Below are 23,505 nucleotides of genomic sequence, written 5' to 3' on the forward strand. Positions count from 1 at the left end.
TGTATATTGCGTTACAGAAAGCGATGTAATAGAAACTACAGCTAGTTAATAATGTCCATAAATCACTTGTCAGAATGAGTTAACTAATGATGCAATTGCGTCACTAATTTGACCACGCCCATAGTACCATCAATAAACTCAGTAAGTTTCAGCAGAGTAAATACTTGAAATAGTCTTACTTCAGCTTCTGCAGATCAATTTCAGAATAAAAGCAAAAACTTGGGAAAGAAAAGTTTCCACTAAGTAACGTAAAGTGCTTTAATCTTTTTGGGCAAAGTCAGTGGAATGTTCGGTGGCGTCATATGGGAAGTGTACTCATGATAGCATGTGTAAAGCTTAGCAACAAATCCAGAACAATGCCCAAACATCTGGATGGGGAAAATGTGAGCTAACTGTCATGACTGGTCAACATCAAGCCTGATTTGATTTGAAGTTGGAGGTGTAGCTGCTAGGGAATGATCTCTGATACACCAGGAGGCCTCCGGGTGCCAGGTCGCATTTCCAACCAAGCTCAAAAGAATGAGTCAGACAAAAAAAAAAAAAAAAAAAATGCATGGAGATTAGTGACTCAATGTTACTTCCTGTAATCCAAAACTACTCAGACCGCACAGCTCGCCACTTTTACGGATGCCTGAAACATGCTCCACTCCCGCCCTTCGCTCTGTTGAACATGAGCAAATAAACACACGCTAAAAACAAGAGTCACGTGACTGGCCACTACATATACATATATATATATTATATATATATATATTATATATATATATATATTATATATATATATATATATATATATATATATATATATATATATATATATATATATATATATATATATATATATATATATATATATATATATATATATATATATATATATATATATATATATATATATATATACATATTTGCTATGTTTACCTAATGAAATGTGAAATTTCAGCTTACAAGAGGATGCACACACACACATACATACACACTCATATATATGTATATATGTATATATATATATATGTATATATGTATATAAATGTATATGTATATAAATGTATATATATATATATATACAGTATATATATATATATATATATATATATATATATATATATATATATATATATATATATATATACATATATATATATATATATATATAAACTGACAAAGATACTGATACAAAAGCGATATCAATTGTAAATTACATTGTAGGAAGAAAAATAGTAAAATAACAATTTTAAAATAAAAATCCTTCATATGTATGTCTGTTTATGTATGTATGTCTTAAATATAGGCCCATTTCTCAGTTATTCAAAATACTCATGAAAATAGTTCTAGCATTTTCTTCCAGAAAACATCATAGCACAATCACAGCTATCATGAAACTAATAAATTATATCTTGGGAGCCAGCAGCACTATTTGTTGATTGCTACAAGGTTTTTAATACATTTGCTAAACTTATTTCCATGGGCTCACATCTAAATAGAGTCAATATTTGTGATGGTATTCCTCAAGGCTCCATCTTAAGTCCACCAACATTCCATATATTACTGCTATGTCATGGGCATCCAGAAATGTCCTTCTTTGCATAGCTAAAGGCCCATTTCAAAGTTACTAGAAAAGCTCCAAACGGGACAGGTAAAATAATTCTTTGCAAGAAGTAAGAAAGAGCTAAATGATATAGTGGAAGCTGAACTGCTCAATATATTCATCTCTCCCCGATATTTGATATAGCTTGTCATCTCAGTATGATGGGCTCACTTTTAAATGGCAAAATATTTGGAATGGAGTTCTTCAAGGCTCCATCTTAAGCCCACTTGTTCATTATATTAAAGATGTGCTATAGGCATTCATTAATATCTGGATGCATTGATATCCCTATGCCATGTCTGGGTCAATGATATTAACATCACTCTAGATTTTGTTTCACAGCAATAGAGTTTTTTGTACGTTAGTATTATTCAACCGACTTTTATATGTACTGTAGTAAAGTCTTATATTGTAGTACAGTTGCTATACAGTAGAGGTAAGTTGAAAAAGAACTTGCATTGTCAAAAATGGGTCTGTATCACAAATGACAGCATAAACACAACAATTAGTGGCTATTTTTCCAGTTTCTTGCGGCAACTAGTTAAGCTGAAAATTTTGATGACATTTCTGGGGGTCAACCACATGTGATGTCCAAATGTTGGCTGATAGTAACCAGATTAGAATCTTAAAGCAATGTTACTCATCTGATGACGTTCACAAAAGAAATGTGCTCTGGAGTCAACAAGAATCTTTAGCGCCACGTGCTGCGCAGAACATCAAGCTTCGCCATTGACTCACTGCCTATAAAACATGACAGCAACTTTAAATCACAAGTTAAGTGGCAGCAGGTGAAAAAGCTGAGAGTGTGCCTGTGAGGATTCATTGAGGGAGTGGTTCATGTCCCACTCCGTTTTGCTGCATTTTGATTCAAATGTAATCATCCACAAAAAAAAGAAAACATTGTATTATAGGGCCGTATCCAGGGGCGGAACCAGGAACTCTGATGTATGGTGGCAAGGGTGTTATAAGGTTGGTATGCACAGTCAGAATGATAAAATAAAATTTTATTTTTGTTATATGAATTTAAATAAAAATATACTGTCAATATGAATAACTGACAAACGTCAAGGGGTATAGGAATACTGAATATAGGGTAAAAATGGCAGAAAAATATCACAGATATGAAAAATTTGCCTTTGGTGTAGGAGTGGCCAATAGGGTGGCCACAATGTGACAATGTGCCTGGCCACCATGTAGCTACGACTCTTGCCAAAGGGGGGAAAAAAATATCAGACAACCCATCAATCAAAATGAAGCTTCATGAAGCATTGTGATATATTTTTTTACTCTTTATTTTGTGCTCTTGGTTGAAAGATCAACACTAGTGCAGTGGAAATGATTTCAATTTCCACTGAATCTTTGAACTGCACGTGCCATCGAGATGCGTCCAAAATGATCACAAGTGCTTCAAGATGCTTCATTTATACACCAGTCGACAAAGTGTGACAAGAAGTGGCTATGGCCACGCCTTTTCCAACGTGTAGCTCCGCCCCATGAAGAAAAACAATCACCAATCTGATCAAAACTTGGGCCAGTTTAGCTAATGTACTTGAAAAAAGAAGAAAAAAAAAAACGTTTTTTGTTTTTTTTAACAGTACAGTCGACCTCCGCAATTCATAGAAATTGGGACTATTGCCTTCCACAAAAAAAATCTAATTTGCATTTAAATGATGACCACTGAAATCCATTAATTAGATAAGTAAAAAAAGCGAAAAAAAGCAAACAAACAATGAATTCACCCAAAGAATGCTAATACCCTTTCAATACACAGAAAAGTGAAACCGACCAATGACTTCAATGATCAGTCTGCGAATTGTGAAAAAACAACCAATTCGACAGATCAGATGTAAAGCCTGTCAATTATCACATTTGATCAAAAATCCTTTTCGGAATGAGGGTCAAGGAGGGGGATGGCAAAAAAAAAGGGAATCTGAGCAATGACTTAATTGAATAATCTACAAATTCTGACAAAACAGCCAATTCAACGCATCAGATCAGATGCAAACCATAAATTTTATGTTTATTATTACCTCTGATATAAAAAAAAACAAAAACATTTTTTTGGATGTGGGGCGTAGTTATGTCTTGTCTATTTGCGTTCAAACTACGCCACCTGCACAGTTTGGAGTGTAAACACGCTTTACTCCTGAACTCTGATCCGGTGTGGAATTCAACGTGTTGCGTTGGGTTTAAAAGTAAATGCCTTCATTTTTTTTTCATTTTAAACATAGTGTTTAATCGCAGGATAAAAATAACCTGTGACCGCAGCAGCCCCAATAAGAACAATCCTGTGACTGCCGCTGCTGCCCTGCATACTTTCCTCAGGAATGGAATGCTGCCGCTCCAGGCAACCTTCTCTTCCCCCTACTTGTTGGTGCTCAAGATAACTTTTTAAACTCTTATTTAACTACTAAACTACACGCTTTCTTCCGCCAGATTAAGATATTTTTTTCACCAGAAAAACAGACTCTTCTATTTCTGGCTTCCCCCTCCCGGCGCTGACGTCAGCACTAAGTTATTTTCATGAATGGAGGGGGCGGTCATGAGGACGCGGTGACGTCAGTGCTTGCGGAAGCGGGAGCGTGGAATGTTAGTAACATTGTTGTTGTTTTGGGGTGAATTGAGTTAGCAGGACGCTCCGATCGCAGGCTGGCTCGCTCGCCGTCTGCCCGACTCAGCAAAGACACTTCGACGGCCTCGTTTCCCCCGGGGGGGTTAGGTTCCCACCTAACCGGACATATTTTTTTCCCTTCTTTTTAATATATTTTATTTTTCCGCGCATTCCAGTCTACGGGATCCACGCGCGTCCAGAGAGGTGAGGCTGTTTATTTAACTACTTGGAAATGAGTTTCGATTCGTTGAGAAAATGCGGAGGGGGGCAGTTTAAATCGACACGCGTAAAATAAACAAGTTGGCAAAAAAAAAAGAAAAAGGAAAGTCTTACTCGGGATTTTGTGGTTACGTTTAAACAAACACAATTCAAGTCCTCGTGAAAGTTTAACCACGAGCGCAACGCATTTATAAATAGCTGGACTGACCACATGAAAACAGTCAAATCAGTGCATCAGAAATGAAATAATGACTATAATTACAGGCTATTTTTAGTTGTAAATTGGCTTTAAAAGAATTTGAAATATTTTTATTTCACTTTTATTTTCATACTGAGAGTAGAGTTTAAAAAAAAAAGCCCCAAATCCCAGGCTGCTTTTGACATTGGAATACAACACGTGGTGTGCATTTTCGACAAATAGGACAAAGGGCACCTCGAGAAGTCAGACCACCAGGCAGGCAGGGCTGCTGGGGGGCGCACATATCTCCATCAACACTACATCACTCCCCATGGGGGGGAAACTAGTCGTATCCCTTGTGGATAATGTCGTAGTGTCATGCACTTGGAATCACTTCCATTTTTTTATTAATGGATGCGTGTGCTCAGTTGAACTTGTGACGCAACTGCGCTTACGTATGGGAAACGTTTGAGTCACTTCTTTTTGCACTTTAAATGTCACCAACTTGTACTTTATTTGTTCCGGGTGGGTGCACAGAATGTGGGAGTGGGCGATCTCGTCTGTCATGAGGTGAACATGTGGCTCCATTGCCCCCCCCCCCACACACACACACACACACACATTTTTTTTTCTATTAGGACCCGGGCTGAGTCACGTTCTTTTCCACTGGCTCGCTTGTGGCGTGAGCGTGATGAAGCACATGAAGGGATATGTATTTAAATTGTCAGCAGTCATTGACGGCTTTGCCCTGGATGAAAAGCGGCAGCAGCAAATACGGAGCGCCCATGTGGTGGCGGACTTGTTGTGAAAGTGACATAGCTGCGGTGAGCAATGTGATGACTCACAGGGATGTTTGCTCTGATGTGTTTTTTTGCCTCGCTCGCTTCTGAGGGAGGGAGGGAGGGAGAGGGACGATTGGCTATGCAAGCCTGCGATTTTACTCTCGGGTAAACATCATTTACACAGCTAATAATACATTGGGTTACACCTGCGCGATCGAACGAGATCCAGGCTGTCTCCTAGAATATTTTGGGACCAAAACATTGTTTGCTTTGCATGATAGTTCTCTGAAAATGAGAAGATGAATATAGCATGCACATGAGTCGTTTTAATACATTTCATACTGGGCTGAAAGACTGAAGCGAAATGTCAGTTTTCACATCGTAAACACCAAATTCATTTCATTTTCACGGAAGGTCTTTTTTTTGTAAGGTTTGGAAACGCAACCCCATTAAACACTCTAAAAGTTGCATTAAAAAAAAATCCCAATTATGGCAAAAAAAAAAAAACCAACCCAAAACAAAACAAAAAAAATAGTAGCAACCCCAAATTTGCGTCAATTCGGCCCAAACCTCTGGCTTGTTTTCTGCACAAATTTTGACAAAACTGTCTGCAAATCAGCTTGTACAAAACAACCCAATTTTCGAAGGTGTTTTGCTCAAAATGATGCAGTCCGTTAGGCTGAATCGACCCAAATTATGGGTTGGTCCTTTTTTTGACCCATAATTGTGTTATTGTTTTAGTTTTTTCAAACTACAAATTCTTGAAAATGAACATCTGTGAATTCAAAGTCATTTCAGGTCATAAAACATTATCATAATATCCATATCATATCTCTACATGTCCCCATTACGAAACAAAGAAAAAACAAGGAGAAAAAAAAGACGACGTTGATGGCGTTTCTCAATTGGGTGAGACGTACTTTTACGTCAACGGCACTCAGTGTTTAAACATTGAGTCAAATTACGTTTTTGTCTTGTTGGAACTTGATTCTTTTTTTTTTTATACCTTTGAACAAAAAGTGAGCACACTAGGACTCTGTAGGGTAGCTCCAATAAGTTAAAAGATAAAGGCAAAAATGTCCACTATAGTGGACACAAATGTATAGGCTGTGCATCGTGACATAATGAACTTGTCTTTTGCAATGCAAAATAATTAATTTGCATGTGTTTCGGGAAAAAATGACCACAATCAGATTGTTTTTCCAAATAGTGCAAACACAGAAAATGAAAAATGACTTTGGCAATGATGCGTTGGCTGATAATTTATGAATAACTATGCAGAGCTGTATTCATTTAACCATGATTATTATTGTGGTTGCAGAGAAAGATGCATTCATGCTAATGGAATTTTGTGCCATTTCAGGGAACTCCGTGCTCCTTAAGTCATGCAAACGTTTGGTCGTTCGCTTCTAGAGAACTTGCAAACTCTTCATAGAGTCAAAATTTGAACTTGAACCTCAGAACTGCGAGATAGTTTGCCTCTCTCAGCACTCGTGGGCTATTTTTAAAGGAATTGATGACCTTGTTTTAGCAAGATGAGTTGACAAAATAAAAATAGAAACCGCTCTTGAAAAAATAGAAACCGGTGTTGCCACTAGATTTTTAACCATTCTGTTTGCATGAAATGGCAATAATGCCTCTGGGTCAGTTTGACGCGATTGGAAACCCACACACAAAGCAAAGGCAATACTTTTTTTTATTCTCGTGTTTTTGTTTCACTATGATAATATTAACCACCCAGGCCCAATTTGACCCCGGTCATGTCTTCTAATTTAATAGTTTCAGAAACGTTTTATTGTTGTAATTGTTTTGACAGAAAACAAAGTGATTTATTATTGCAAAAGCAATGATATTTTTGGATCATTCTGACCCGGATTTTGCTTATTGTGAAATTTACAAAAATGTAAAAATAAATACAAAAAGTATGTAACAAAATGCCATTTTTAATGGATATTTTGATTATACATAAGTCAGATTTTGTACGATAAAAAATCAGTATGGTGCAGTCTTTTCCAATTCTAAATTTTCTACTCCCCAGTTTGTTTGCAAAAAAAAAAACAACTCAGTAATAATGTCCCCGGGTCACTTTGACCCTGGGAGTAGTTTGTCACCCAAAAGAGGCTGAATAATTCTTAATCCAAATCCAATATTTTGCTTTAACCAGTGATTTGTTCATTTGTCAAATGTAGTAATAATGTCTATGGGTCAACATGACCCGAAGGTGCATACATTCATGCAAAAGTGTCAAAAACATGATCAAAAAGTGGTAAAAATGTAAAAAAAAAAAGAACAAGAAAAAAGCATTGTTATAATAATTGACATTTTAAAGGGATATGTTTGTTTCGCTGTGATAGGAAAAAGACCCTAGGTCAAATTGACCCAGGGTCATGTGTAATTATTTAAACATTTCCCAAAGTTTTTGTTGTTGTTGTAATCACTTTAGTAAATTTTGTGATTTATTCATTTACCTGCAATAATATTTTTGGGTCATTTTGACCCGGGTTTTGCTTATTCAAAAAAGTTGCAAACGTAAAAAACAACATGTATAACAAAAATGCTATTTTTAATGGGTATGTTGATAATACATAAGCACGTCCTGTACTAAAAAAAAATGATTCCTTTAACTTTCAAATGGGTCAATTTGACCCATAACATGATGGGAGGGTTAATCAAAAGCATGAGTTATGATGTTTGCGTCTACTGAAGTGTTATACGGTTACACAAGCGCACACAGTGACCTGCATCCTCCTTTGACCCCCGCCGGCCTCATTGTACTCATAGGCGTGGCTCGGTCCAAGTTTATTTACTTTGTGGGATGTTATTGGGAATTCCTCGCTTGGATAGGACGGATCCGGTTTGCTGTTGCATGTTTTGTACTTCCTGATTCCAAGAATGCAAGCTGGCATCCAGAAATCTTGCGTTTGTTTTGATATGAGCTAGGTGCGCTTTTTGTGTTTTCTTTCATTTTGCGCATTCTTGAAATTGTCTTTGGAATACAGCGCGTTCTCCTCCCTTTCCGCAGCACAAGATCCGCGGTGGTCATGCCAACCGTTGCTCGGGCTACTTTTCCTTCCTTTCTGGTGAAACAACGGGATTTTCCAGGAAACGTCAGATCGGGAGGGTGCGATTCCCTGCCTGCCGCTTGTGGCTTTTTACCAGTAAACAGGGTGACTCAACCCTCTGCTATGCGCTGCCTTTCCTTGGCGGCGGATCCCGCCGAATGTGCTGCGCTGGGGGAAAGAGAGTGGAATCCAAGCAAGGAATGGGGGGGGAGGGGGGGGGGGGGATTATTTCAACAGCCGCCTGGGAAAGGAGGGGGGGTGTAATGGATTACCTGCCGGAGGTCGGTGGCACGTCTGCCCTCTGAACTAGCAAACGAACGTCCAAAGTGGGCCAGTGTGTTGTTTATTTAGAGTGGGCCGGGCCCCGTTGTTACCTGCTGCAACCTTGAACTTGACCAGATGCCTGGAAGGGGGAAAGAAAGAAAAAAAATAGAAAAAAAACACAAAACACGCCAGCAGTGAACGCAAGTATTTTTTATTTGTGCAAGCGGTTAGCACATTCGCCTCACAGTTAAGGATTAGGGTCAGGGCTGGCTCTGGACTACCTGTGTGTAGTTTGCATCTTCTCCCCAAGCCTGGTCTCCAGGCATCCCAGCTTCCTCCCACACTCCAAAAGACATGCATGGCAGGGGTATTGGACACACTAAATTGTCCTGAGGTGTGGCAACCAGTCCAGGGTCTCCCCAGCCAACTGCCCGAAGTCAGCTGCGATAAGCAGACAGACAGACAAAAATAAGACAAGGTAGACAAAAACAAGGTATAAACAACACATTAGTTGCAGATCACAAATATGAAACGTAAGTGGCTAGGTTATGTACAGATAGTGATGGACTACTTCATGCTATTAAGTATTGAAGTAATCGATTACTTTAGGTACTAAAGAACTAAAGTAATTAAATTACAGACATTCAATCGCAGGTCCTTTTTTTCAAGTATTTGGCTAAACTAAAGGAAGTTATGAAAATGGCTGATATTTAATGAAATAATTACGGTGTTCAAGTAATTGATTGTCTGAGTACTCTGTTACCTAAAGTCATTAATTACAGACATTCAATCACTGCCCCCCCCACGAATTAAATACATGAATCGAGTGCTAAAGTAATCAACTAAATTAAGTACTAAAGGCCTTAAGTAATTGATTCGCTTAGTGTTTTGTGATCGTGATTTTGTGCTTGTACTATTTCGGACAGTATTAAAGAAGAAAATTAAATCTCAAGTTGCTTTTTCAAAGGTATAAAAATATTGTATAGTGATGACTTAATGACCTTATGTATTAAAGTAATTGATTACTTAATTGTATTAAGCACTAAAGTAATTAATGACTTTAGGTACTAAAGATCTAAGGTAATCAATTTAGTACCGGCCACGTTTTGAGCCTCATTTGGCCAAAAAAATAAATAAAAATAAAATAATAATAATATCGGTGATTGAATGTCTCCACTTAAAAAAAAAACGTAAAAGTTTGCGTTTGGGATTGAATGATTAAATGCCAGCGCCTGACTGATCGTGTCAAAAGTCTGAAAACACGCTCTCATTCAGGTGTTTTTTTTTTCATTAAAATATTGATGGAATTATTTGTTAAACAGAAAATGCCAAGCAAATCGTTCAAATTTTATTGAGCTTTATGATGTGGATGCTTTTTGACCTGGAATACTTAAATATTCATATTATTTCGCTTTTTTTTTCTTCTCACTGTCCAATGTTCAAGCTTGTAGAATGATTTAACATGGCATTTGGGTTTTTGCCCACTTGGCTCGTTTAACTGCTTCATGAATGTGTTATTCCAAATGACATGGAAATAGAAAATAGGAAAAAAAAAAAAAGACACGTGGCCATTGAAATTGGCATTGTTCACCTAGACCTGCTGTGTTGTAGAATTTCCACCGCAGCCTTTTAAAAGTTTTTATCTGAGACCGAAACAATTAATTGAATAATTTCATGAAGCTAAATCTTTGAGTGATCATTTTTCAAAACGACTCTCGTTAAAGCACGTCGCTATAAAGATGATTTCATTGTCGTTTGTCCGCAAACGTGCGACATTCACCACAAATGGGTTTTTGAAAAACAGGAGAATAAAAGTCCTGAGGTGGCCCAAAATATTCTTGAAAGCGTTCGTTTCAGCCAAAAGAACGCGGGCCGCGCTCTGCTCTCCACATCAGTCGAGGCCCGGGTGTTTATTTCACGTAATCACTCGCTTAGCCGCCTTTTATGTCAAACCTCCGAGCTTTGACACGGACGCGCTGTTGCGTCATTGGAATTGTGTTATTGGCGCGTTGCATAAAGGGGATTTTTGAAGTAGTATTGCAATTAGGAGAGCTTAAAAAACAGTCCAAGGGGAAGAACACAACACTTAAAGTTATTTTCATGAAATATAGCTGGAATTATTTGGTAGATTATTAGTAGTCAAGGAGGCTGATAACCGATATTTTGAGCCAATAAATCATTTGTAGTAAGAGGGAAATAAAAATAAAAAAATACCAACTTATAACTGTTAAAATGTCTTAAAGTCTATGTGTACTGAATTTTTCAGATTTGCATGAAGTGGATTTTTGTTTTCGAAAATACATTTCACACAACTACAATTTTGTGGTCTCGATTTTAACGCTTGTGTTGTCCCGATAACAACGTTGCACATCTTAAAATGTTCTTATTCAGCTCTATGATAAAGATGATGCGTTAAAATCTGGAATGACTTTAAGTCCGCGGCAATGCATTCTCAGGATTTTAGATTCTTCAAAGTAGGTACTTTTTGCTCAGGTGACATTTTTCCACATCTTAGTATTTTCTTAGTCATCTTAATGATGTGGATGATGCTTTATGGCCTTAACATCATTGGTTGAATGATTTGATACACTTTGTTTTGTTGCAAATCTTTGAATTTTTTTAAATCAGTCTTATGATATGGATGATGCTTTATGATCAGGAATGGCTTTTGGTTCACAGCTGTGCATTTTTAAGATTAGTTTTTTCAAAGTAGGTATCTTTTTGCACAGGTAACAGTTTTACACATCTTGGTATTTTCTCAGTAAGCTTTATGATGTGGATGATGCTTTATGATCTGAAATGACTTTGGCTCACAGCTGTGCATTTTCAAAATTTTAGATTTTGAAAGGTAGGCAGTTTTTGGCCAGATAACTGTTTTCCACATCTTGGCATTTTGTCAGTCAACTCTATGATGTGGATGATGATGACCTGATGACCCAGAATGACCTCCAAATCACAGCTGTGCATTTCAAAGATTAGATTTTTCACAGTAGGCACCTTTTGGAAAGGTGACAGCTTTGCACATCTTGGTATTTCTCAATAAGGATTATGATGTGGCTGATGCTTTAAGATCTGAAATGACTCTTGGTTCACAGCAGTGAATTTCCAAGATTTTAAATTCTTCAAATAAGGCATATATTGGTGGGATGGCAGCTTTGCATATCTTGGTATTTTCTCCGTCAGCTTTATGATTTGGATGATGCTTTATGACCTGAATGGCTTTCAATCACAGCTCTACCGTTTTATGCTGTATTTGGCAAAATGGGTTGGTAAACTATTTTTCTTGTTTTGTTTATACACATCTTGGTATTTTTCAATCAGACCTATGATGTCAATGATGCTTTGTGGCCCGGAATGACTTTTGGTTCACAGCTGTGCATTTTCAAGATGTTACATTTTTTGAAGTATGCACCATTTGCCCAGTTTTCCACATCTTGGTATTTTCTCAGTCAGCTTTATGTTGTGAATGATGCTTAATATTCTGGAATGGCTTTCAGTTCACAGCTGCACATGATCAAGACTTAATAGCTTGATTGATTTGGTAAACAAAATATGTTTTCTGTATTTTTAAATCAGATTTATGATGTGGACGCTGCTTTAAGACTGGAATGACATGCCCTTCACAGCTGTGCATTTTCTAGAATTTAGATTCTTCAAAGTAGGCATCATTTAGCATGATGGCAGCTTTGCGTAGCTTGGTAATTTTCCCAGTCAGCTTCATGATGTTGATGATGCTTCATCAACTGTAATGACTTTCAAAAAAAAAATAAAAAAAATCTACAAACATGAGAATCCACAGGGTCCACTGTTCATCGTAACGTGTTTGTAGCAGACCTACCGGCATGTGCACACAAGCTACGTTTGATTTGTTTGGGCACGTGAACTACGCCAGACGCTTCGGAATTCCAGACATTTTGTACACTTTGCAACTGTTGTTTTACAAGTGAGGAAAAGTTAGCCCCCCCCCCTCCCAATTCCCTTGTTGTGGAGTGCATGGCGGGACATATTGGGCCTGCTCCGGTGAACATTTGCATGAGAGGCTCGAGCACATGTGTGTTTACTCAGGAATGCGGTTTTTGTTCTCCGAGCGAGCCATCTGTGGCTTTTTTTTTTCTTTGAGGTATTTTCCCAGACTGCCTTTTCAGAATGGCCTCGCACGAGTTGTTTTCTTGATTGCGTCTGTTCAAGAAGGAGGAGAAAAAAAAAAAAAACATCTGTCGCGTTTGTGCGCGAGGGCCTGGGTTCCATCATGCGAGCCGTAGCCGAGGAAACGTTGGCGTCTTGATGAGGGGAACCTTCGAAAAACACAAGCACATGCCTGAAGAATTTGAGGCAAACAAGCCGGGGGCCCTCCCTTGCATAAAGAAAAGGGGGCCTCCCCTAATGCCATCATGCACCACTTTTCCATAATCTCCACAAGAAATATTCCCAGGGACCCCCTACTGACGCAACGAGACATTTTCAACCTAGTTGCACATGAGGAATTCCATATATTAACGCTGACTTTGGTGCTGCAGCTGGGGAGGAGCAGATGTTTGCTCAAATCCCAAAACAGGACTTAGTGGTCGGCCTTAATCATGCGTTACTGCACGCTGGGACACTTTGATCTTCATCTACTTCCTGTCAACTGGGATGTCATGATTCAGCTTGAGCCAGTAGTCTTAGAAAAAACATTGGCCTCAAGCGCTTGATGCTACGCTAAAGAAACCCTGAATTACATGGGCCAAAAGCATATTGGGCTCAACGACCTTTTTGAACCTGAGACTTGATTTTTTGGGCATTTTTTTTGCCATTGTGTTAGCATTAAAGAATTGACATTCTGAATAATATTGCATTCACGGAATAGGAATTGTCTGCCTCGCAGTTCAGAGTCCCGGGTTCAATTTCAGCTCGCTTCGGGCTTCCTGTGTGGAGTTTACATGTTCTTCCCGTGCCGGCGCTCCAGCTTCCTCCCACACTCCAAAAACATGGTAGGTGTGTATTGGTCACGCTAAATTGTCCTTTGGTGTGATTGGGTGGGTGAATGTTTATTTGTCCTTGTATGCTCTGCGATTGACTGACGACTGGTTCAGGGTGTCCCTCGCCTACTGCCCGTAGACAGCTGTTAATGGCACCGGCAAGCCAGTGACCAGAGTGAGGAGAAGTGGGTATAGAAAATGGATGGATGAACATTTTTAATTAATAATATTTAATTTTAATAATTTTTATCTTGTCCGTATTAGGGGGCGGCCATTTTTTCACTTTTTGTTGACTGAAAAATGACATTCCATTTGCCAAAGGTTCGAATAAAGACCGATCACTGCTCAGCAGTTTTCAGTTTGGTCACGTGACATTTGCAAGCTAAGCCGTGATTGGTTAGTTAACAACTGTGATGTAATTTTCAGTCAACAAGTGGCAAAATGGCCGTCCCCTGAGATGTATAAAAACAAGTGGATTTCGTTACTTAGGTTAAATTTTTGTAAACCATGAAAACGATGTTTTGGCTAGAGAGGCTGCATAGAACATATTTTAAGAGAAAAAAGATGACACTAGTTTTTGAGGTTCTACTTGGTGTATAAAGTCCGATGACCTCTGTCGCCCCACCCAGCGAATGTTCGGAGAACGGTCTCCCCGGGATATCACTTCAGTCATATCATGACAGTTAAACTGTCGACTTGGCAGAAATGGCTTTGAGCGCGGCGGGCTAAATTTACCCCGCAGAGATAAATAAGGGCATGCAGAGGCTCAGGAAAGCCCGGCGTAAGAGGATCCGAGCGGCGGGATGCTGATAGACGACATTGTCTGCCGGTAAAAATACACCCGTGACTACCAGGGAAAGTATTCCTCCGTGACATGGGGAATTTTCCACAAGCCGCCCTGGTAAAGGTCAGCGTGACTCTACTGTAAATGTTATGCTGACGTGACATTAGTTTACACTCTGTCATGTGGCGGAGGGGTACTACACGGGGACCCCCTCCCCACCCACTTGTTGAGCGAGAGAGGGAGAGAGAAGAAAAAGAGGAAAATCTAGTTTGTCGACTGCGTGAGCTGGGCCGCTGCGGTTATGAATGAGCCTTGTTTACCCGCTCGCTGACCATGTGACTCATACTCCCACGCCCATTCGCAGGGGCGTTGCCATGGTAGCCACTGAGTATGGAACACTGCACTTGAAGTCCTGAAATGGACCTGTTGCATTGGGGAAGGCGGGGTTATTTTTGGGGAGGGGATGGGGGTCTTGTACACATTGCTCTGTGACAAGACGGGCTTTTCCTAAAGAGTCACTCATCTAGAAGAAATACTGGCTTGTTCTACTGAACTACATTGCTGAGACTGCCTGCTCAAATGAGATCCTGCCGTCCTCTGCTGGTACACATGGAAAATGGCAAAACGGCACTCAAAGAGCTATGAGCTAAGAGTTATCAACCTTTTTCAGCCAAGTACCCCTCAACCAGTGCAAAGTATTTAAAAAAAAAAAAAAAAAAAAGACTTAAAACATGCCATCAGTGTCTGATTCATTCACCTTTCGAACCTTCAAACTTCATTTTTATAAGTCCACAAAAAAAAGAATCAACATAAAGTGTCTCTTGGATCTTTTGGCTTTTTTAAATCAAAAAGAAATAACTTCCACAGAAAAGAATCAACATAAAATGTTTGACCCACTCTCAAAAATAAATAATTCGAAAAATATTAAACATAAAGCGTGCTTTTTCAGATTACAGTATAGATTTGTTCACAAAAATAAGCTATTAACTTAATTATTAATAAATATTTGTCCATATAGAAATAATCAACAAAAAGTGTAAGACTTGTTCTAAAAAAAAATGTATATATATATATATATATATATATATATATATATATATATATATATATATATATATATATAAAGAGAGAGAGGGAGAGAGAGAGAGAATACCTCTTTTGGAATTACAATAGAGATATTGTATCTTTTTATAAAAAGAAAGAACTTAATTGTGAATAAATTGTTAGTAAATATTTGTTCACAAAGTAATCAATATTAAGTTCTGTTTTCAAAAGGATTTATTATAAATAAATTTGTCCACAGAAAAATATTGAACAGAAATCGCCTGTTTTGCAATTACAGTAGAGCTCTGTTCACAAAAATAAATCATTAAATTAGTTATCAATAAACATTTGTCCATAATTAAATAATCAACAAAAAGTGTCAGACCTGTTCTCAAAAAGAAATAATTTCATATAAATATTTGTTCAATAAAAAATATTCAACTTAGTGTCCTCTTTTGGGATCATTTGAAAAATCTATCCACAAAAATGAATCATTAACTTAAGAGGTAACAGGTTGACCAGTTGGGTCAAACCATTCTAGTATGGGGGATTGCCTGGGTGTTTAAAATAATTAGATTGAAAAACGTACTGAACATAAAATTTGTTTTTTTAACTTATGTTTTCCTGAAACATTTAATTCAATAATTAGTTTGAAAGGATTTTTGCATGTTAGTTCGTTTTATCTAACAACTTGAGTAGCCCCTGGAGTTTCTTCAAGTAATCCCGTACCACCATTTGAGAACCACTGAACTATACAACCCGTATTTTTTAGACTATAAAGCACACCAACAAAAATATATGATAAACTGCAACAACACAAATTAACATAAAATCTGTTTTTGTCATGTATAGGCCGCACCAAATTATAAGCCGCAGGTTGCAACATCAGATATTTATGCAGAAATGTGGTACATGGAACTTTTCTATTTTTGATTTTATTTGAAAGAAGAGCGCCAACATATTTTCAACATAACACCAACACACACTGATTGTCAGAATGCTGTGCCAACACAACAATAACATGCTTGATTGCATGCAGAGTGACCCCGGTGGTGAGTAAAATAGCAGTTCAAACTCAAAACCGGTACTTTGATAGCATCTTTTTCAGTCTCCCTTTATTAATCGGTGGAAATTAGCGCTGCTCTGGAGTATGAGCCGCAGCCCTCAAAGTATGAGGAAAAAAAAATAATGCGTCACTTTAAAAACCAAAGATCTGAGAATGAGGTAAATCGTGAAATTGATATTTTGCTATTCTTAGCAGTAAAAGGTTCTAAAAAAAATATTTTTTTCCTATAATAAACTCTCCATGCATTTTTAGACACTCCTTATGGATAAAATATATATCGAAACGTGTTAAATTGATAATTGATCATGCTTTTTTCCACTTGCTTTAGACTGAAAAGGACATCACATGTGCTGAAGGCTCAGGTAATGCCCAATCAATCACATTTCAACTTAATGTCACATGAACAACAAGTGTGCCATGATTGGTTGTTACCTGACCCTTGAGCGCAGGTGATGTCGTTTTCTGTTGCAAGGCCAGTAGAAAAATGAGTCTTTAAAAGTATTAATTGTACATGAAAAAAAGGACCCGCTTTAAGCGAGTTTTTTTCAGCAAGTCATTTTCGACGTTTTCATTATTTTATACATAACATATATAAAATACATATTTTTATACATAACACCATTCTTACTATTTCGTCAAATTGTCTGGTTATCATAATATATGATTACATTATATTGCATTATTGTGTTGTAGTATATATTACATTCTATTGCATTAGATTAGTATAATATTCTTTTTGGTGCCTTTTGCCCATCAAATTATAATTTACAACCTGTTGAGCACATGGTTTGGGGGTGTCAGTGGTGAACATAAGTCCACCTGCAGAGGGCAGGCTTAGCCATCGACAAGGTGCCGCCACATCTCATTTTACAGCTGCGCCATAACTCAGCAAGGGCCAAGCGATTGGGGGGGAAACCAACAGAGGCCTTCATAGATAGGCGTGTGAATTGCATTGTGTATTGTTTGTATCGCTTCTATCGTTCCCTAACTGTTCATTTCTGCTGCCTCAGTGCGTCTCCTGTGAGAGTGTGGCAAGTGGTCTGCATGCAGGGAATGACGACTCCTTTCAAGACGAGCAAAGCTTTAAAGGTAAGCTCCGGATGAGCCGCCCTCTTAAAAATGAGATCCGGGGTCTCGTCACGCCACGGTTTTTTTGGTGACAGGTTAAGAAGGAGGCGGGCGAGAATGCCCCGGCCCTCAGCGACGACGAGCTGGTGGCCATGTCGGTGCGGGAGCTCAACCAGCACCTGCGCGGGCTGACCAAGGAGGACGTGGTGCGGCTGAAGCAGCGGCGGCGAACGCTCAAGAACCGAGGCTACGCCGCCAGCTGCCGAATCAAGCGCGTCACCCAGAAGGAGGAGCTGGAGCGCCAGAAGACGGAGCTGCAGCACGAGGTGGACAAGCTGGCCCGCGAGAACGCCAGCATGCGGCTGGAGCTGGAGGCCCTGCGCGCCAAGTACGAGGCGCTGCAGTGCTTCGCCAGGACTGTGACCCGAGGCGGGCCCCTGTCGCCGGGCAAGGTGGCCACCACCAGCGTCATTACCATCGTCAAGTCGGCTAACCACAACAGCTCCGGCCCCGCGCCCTTTTCGGCGCCGTCCTAGTGTCCGCCGGACGATTCCTGATCCTGAACTGGCCTCATCCCGCTCCGAGAGGAATCTCTGTAGTAAGACTGAAGGATGATGGACGGGAAGCTCCATGTGATCTTATGCTGCATTCGTGACTCGCCATTCTTCCGTTCTTTATCTTCACGCCCTTTTGACCCTCGAAAGCGTCCCTGGGTCGGCCTTGGGTTTTCTTTACCCCAGTCAGTTTACACTTTGGAACAACATTCCCAATCTTTTAAACGGGGGTTTACATTGTACAAGGTGTCCCAAAAGTCACTATAAATTTCCTTGTTTCAGCCATTTTTCAGTCAGCCCCGAGGCCATCAGCATTTTTCGAAACATATCACCGCCTTGCCCATTGCTCAATAGTTGACACCGAAGAAGTGTAGCAAAAATGACACTTTTCCAGTTTTCCGATTACGGTTCGGCAACATCTTCGGAAGCTTTTTAGGCATCACGCTGCTCCATTGATAGAAAAAAACGCAGACCCTCTGGAGCAGGTGCAAACCAGGGAAAGTCTTTCCATTGGGCTGCAATGGAACTCGGCATCTACTGAAGCTGGATTGAGTGGATGCTTCCAGTGATGAGGCTTAATGATGCAGTTCTTAAGATCGCTCTCGAGACCACTTTTTAAGGGTCCGTCTCGATTTGAAATGGAAGGCTTTTGTACCTTGTCCTGGTCTTTTACAGGGCAGACTCAGGAATATTTGTTAAGATCGGTCCAGACCAGGTCAGTCCTACTGTGATCAGCTCCGTTTTGAGATTTGCTTCATTCTACTATTCCAAAAACAGCATTAAGGCTGAAATGAGTCAGAGTAATTCGAGTAACTCGGTTTAAAAAAAAAAACAAACAAACATTTTTCTTGCCCCGGAAGCACTGTGAGAAGGCCAACTTCAAAATAAACCATACTTTAGCAAATAATGTATCGATACAAAATCCTTGGTACGCTTTTATAAGTTGTTCCTTTCAGCGTGACTAGTCTTGCAACTGTTGCTCCCGATACAAACAACACAACATTCTACTGAAATCACAATCAATCACCAATTCGGGGCCTTACGATTCAATTTTGCTGACATTGACATATGGCGTCCGTGGTCTGTGTTTACCGGTGGCTCGGGGTCCATTATAGATGCGTTTAGCACAAATTAGCCACTAGCTAGCTACGCTTGAGTTTGGTGTGATAAAACGTAAATGACTCTGGACACTTTGATGCTCACCATACTTGCCATTCCTACTGATCACTTTTTAACAAATATTACAGACTCAAATGTGCTTTTTCAGCTGGCAGATTTGTCTCAGACCAAAATTTATGCAGAGATTCGTCTACAATTGGATGCTTCAAGAGAAGAAAGTAGTTTATTTTGAATTTGAAAAATGCTGATCAAAAATTGATAATGGTAATTCACAATTAAGTGGAAATGTTTGGGATTTTGTGTCAATAATTGTTTTTCACCAAGCAAAATAATATATATACTGTATACATCATTTTTTTAATCCGAACACTCAATATTCAATTTGAATTATTTGCAGGACATCCGATCACCACAGGAAAAATTATAAGCTTACAAAATCTGCATAGCCGAAACTGCCTGGACAATCCCTGAAATTAAATAACAAAACAAAAAGTGTCCCATGACTTTTGGTCCACTCTGTATTTGCACTGTGCAAACCCTCTTTTCCCCCTGATACCGTCCAAACAGCAATGACAGGGTAAAGTTCCTCTTCTTGACTGAGCAGTTTTTAAAAATGATGACAAAATGCCCGCCACGCCTTCAGGTGGCAGCACCAATCCGTTTTCTCCTTTTGAAAGTATGTCAGCCAAAAATTTCCAAGCACATTTAGCGTTGCCTTAACCAAGGACTGCGAGATCGTTTTCTAAGACATATTTGCGTGCCTAGCAGTCCACTTTCAGTTTTATTTGTAATATAGTAAAATTCGTACACTGCATTTTGCTTTTGAGACGAGTCCATAGTGTGGATTTGTTTTTTCCGACATTTTTCACACCACCCACCGTCGTCCCTGTTGAGCACTTAGATTTTTTTTTTTTTTTTTTTGCAGTATCAGACTACACAGATCAAAAAGATATGTTTAGACAGGAAGCTAACCAAACGCCAAAAGTGTTTTGCAATCAATTTTCCGGCTAACAGCTATATTTTTTACAACAGCACTTAATGTGTGAATGCTGAGAGACCAACACTGGAAAAAAAAACTCAATGTAATGTTAAAGGCATTGTTGAAATGTGACTACAGTATATTCTCTAATTGAGACTGTTTCTTTTTGTAAAATGATTACTTTAGTCTTTTATCTTTTTAGGAACATAGACTTTTTTCTATAATTCCACCAATTTCTTACAAAATGTTTCCAAAACTGTGATCATATTATGGTATACTTCCGAGACCCAGCACATTCATTTGTGTCAACAGTTGTGTCCTTGTTGTCTCTGCAAGACAGCAAAGTCAATTGCATCCCATCCAAACACATGAGAAAGAAAGGCAAGGATTTCCTCTAGTGAGGATAATAGAACTCTGTAGGATAGCTAGAGTGAGATAGAGTCCAAAAACTAATGTCCTCTCCGGAGGACACACATTAAGAAGAATTTTAAGAGAACCAGCCAGACAAATTTGAGCATCCTCACTGACCAGTATTTTTCCCCCATCCTAAATATAAAGCCAGAGCTATACAAATCTTTTCTCCACTCATTCCCAAAAAAACTCTTGCCATCAATTGACATCGATGATTGATTTTACCACTGATGTTATTTTACGTCGGCACTCAAAGTGTTAAAACTTTTTTTTAACATATTTTTTCCTTGTTTGAACTCATAAAATTAATTAATGCCCCCCCCCAAAAAAAACAAACAAACAAAAAAAACAAAACAAAGACACACTAATGACTTTGTAGGGTAGGACCAATGAGTCAAACGATTTAGATCAAAAACTAATGTCCAGCACAGGGGATACAAATGAATAGGCTGGGCTTCAGGAACCTTTTTAACACCCTTCCCCCCTTGCTTGCACTTGTAAAGTTAGTGAGGTTTTTTTTTTTTTTTGCAGAACATATTTTTGGTCAGTTATAGCACTTATTAGGGATGAAACTGAAAAAGCAACATTGCCATGGCACCTTCTCAAAGCACTTAGAAATTATCCCATTTTATCTGATGGCACCCCTTACGTCACCAATCGGGGTTTGTAAACTTAATTTACTTAATTAACTTTAACTAATATATATATATATATATATATATATATATATATACACACATCCCTGGATTTCGACTTGGCCTCTGCGTCTCTCGGCATTCACACACGGTTTCTGAGGAGACTGCGATTCCTAGTTAGGTTAATTTTGCCTTTTAAATGCCACTCTCTGGAAGGTAATCCATATTGGATCAAGTTAAAATAACTTAATGACAGGTCTTTAAGAGTCAAATACTTCCTGTACATTAAAGCGTTGGACTTTGGGCTTGCTTTTAGCTGTGGTCACTTGACTCCGTCCACATAGTAAAAGTGTCATTCCTACTGCAGGGTCAAGCCAAGTGCTGGCGACTCAGACACAATTATTTTTATTCTTATTTTTTGCATTGCTTTTTAACTCCTTTACTGCCGTAGACGCCTGTAGACGTCAAAGACCCATTTTCACTGGGCTGGCAGTGAATGAATTAAGCCACTCTTCTATAGGAGAAACCCTGACGCTGGCCTTGTAAAGCAGGTAGAGAATAAAGGAACCATCTGTTGCCGTGGCAACCAAATGCAGTAAACACCCATGTTTTTAAGGCCTTTTTAAGCAAGGACAGGACATTTGGGGAACATGTTTGCTCATGTTAGGATCTTCTCAGCTAAGAGAACATGACTATTGTTTCCCCCGAAAAAAGAAAGTAGATCGATTGGGGGGGGGACTTTGCTGCTGTACAACCTGCTGTGACCTTACAGCTGTGTTTTTACTCATTTTGTACATCTTATGTCCTCTTTCTGACACATAGGTTTTATATACATAAGTACATGATATAAATATATATATATTACATATTTTTCTATATTTATGTTACTTTCCTGGGAGTGGTGTGATCTACGTAACCGTTCTTTTGAAGTCCACGTAGTATTAGTAATTGATGCTGAAAATGTGTCTACAGTTCATTTACAAGTTTTTTTTTGTTGTCATGACAATTATTTATAGGCCATGGATAGTTGCTCTCAGTACATTTTTTTGTCTCTACATGACTGAGGTTACACACATCATGCAGTTTTTTTTTGTATTGGTATGTTTTACTTCACTTGAATAACATTCTGACGGCTCACTTTTTAGGGGAAAAAAAGTGCAAAATCCAGACACCCGTTATTGGGTTACAACATGTTTTGACTCCCATGTGTTATGTAAGCATGCATGTACAGCACACAACCTATGTTATTGTTGATACTTATTTTTCTGACTTTTTAACGATGACGGTAATGCTTTTATTACAGCCGATGAACCTTACCTGAAAAGAATTCCTAGAGCTGCTAATAAATTATGTCCCTCCACTATCAAGCCTGAGAAATGAAAACAAAGCAGTTACATACGGAACTGGACAGTGACCTCTTGTGGCGAAATAAAGAATTATTACAAGTCAGCGCTTCATTGAGAAAAGTAACTTTCCAAAAATGAGACAAACCTTTTTTTCAGGTGAATTGAGTATGTCGCTATCTGTGAAACAACAGACAAAAAAAAAATAGCCGCTTTACACAAAGTAGTTAACAGCAATATGCATAGGAGAAATACGTTACCTTTTTTGGATGCTTTGGATCAGTTCTATTCTGGATCTTTCACAAACATCTCCTATGAGCCATGATGATGAAATAGTCTAGAAATGTACTCTCATAGATAGCGAATAATTTAGACGTCCAAACAAGCTCGACCAGTCAAACAAGCTACACAAACAGATTCAAATTTTGTTTAGCACTTGGGAAAATCACTTCTAGAGAAAGTGGATGCAATATATATAACAAGTTTGTCATGTCATTATTCTCATATTTATTTCATTCATCTGTTTAATTTTCATGAATAAAACTCCTAAATTATTATTTTTTTGGTCAACTTTCATTTGGTTTTGTGTCCTTTTCCTCCAATGAGCTTGCCTAGTGTATAAATCCAATCTGTTTGTCTTTCAACCATGCTAAATTATTCCACGACAACATCTGCTGTGTCTTGTTTTTGTACTCGCAAATAAAGATTTCTCCTTAAAAAAGGACACGATGGGCTCACTTTGATCACTCGTGCACATGCAAAATTGCCTTTGTTTAGTAATATTATTAGTAGTATTTCAAATTCCACAATGGACTCATATGGAAGTTCATTTTCCTCCTG

At 38.6% G+C, this 23,505-nt stretch overlaps 1 protein-coding gene and 1 long non-coding RNA gene across 2 annotated transcripts; one reads left to right on the plus strand and one right to left on the minus strand.

The window, feature by feature from the left end:
- Nucleotides 1-4,203: 4,203 nt before the first annotated feature.
- mafk (MAF bZIP transcription factor K) lies at nucleotides 4,204-23,389 on the plus strand. Its single transcript, XM_088437801.1, has 3 exons — nucleotides 4,204-4,403; nucleotides 17,567-17,645; nucleotides 17,720-23,389. Exons 2-3 carry the CDS (start codon nucleotides 17,601-17,603, stop codon nucleotides 18,158-18,160), a joined length of 486 nt encoding a protein of 161 aa, XP_088293927.1. The 5' UTR covers nucleotides 4,204-4,403; nucleotides 17,567-17,600; the 3' UTR covers nucleotides 18,161-23,389.
- Nucleotides 7,961-9,399, minus strand: LOC148410315 (uncharacterized). The gene is made up of 3 exons (XR_015868238.1): nucleotides 8,986-9,399; nucleotides 8,713-8,843; nucleotides 7,961-8,608 (listed from the first exon to the last, which is right to left on the minus strand). It is a non-coding gene; the product is annotated as an uncharacterized LOC148410315 (long non-coding RNA).
- Nucleotides 23,390-23,505: the final 116 nt, after the last annotated feature.

This window comes from Hippichthys cyanospilos, chromosome 16 (genome assembly GCF_059441005.1).
Source record: "Hippichthys cyanospilos isolate Australia breed blue-spotted pipefish chromosome 16, RoL_Hcya_1.0, whole genome shotgun sequence".
Taxonomy (NCBI): Eukaryota; Metazoa; Chordata; class Actinopteri; order Syngnathiformes; family Syngnathidae; genus Hippichthys; species Hippichthys cyanospilos.

Bases quoted from the DNA above. Each gene is read 5' to 3' on its own strand.
- mafk (XM_088437801.1), top strand. From the start codon at position 17,601: ATGCAGGGAATGACGACTCCTTTCAAGACGAGCAAAGCTTTAAAG. The intron at 17,646-17,719 runs GTAAGCTCCGGA...TTTTGGTGACAG, and splicing joins AGACGAGCAAAGCTTTAAAG to GTTAAGAAGGAGGCGGGCGA.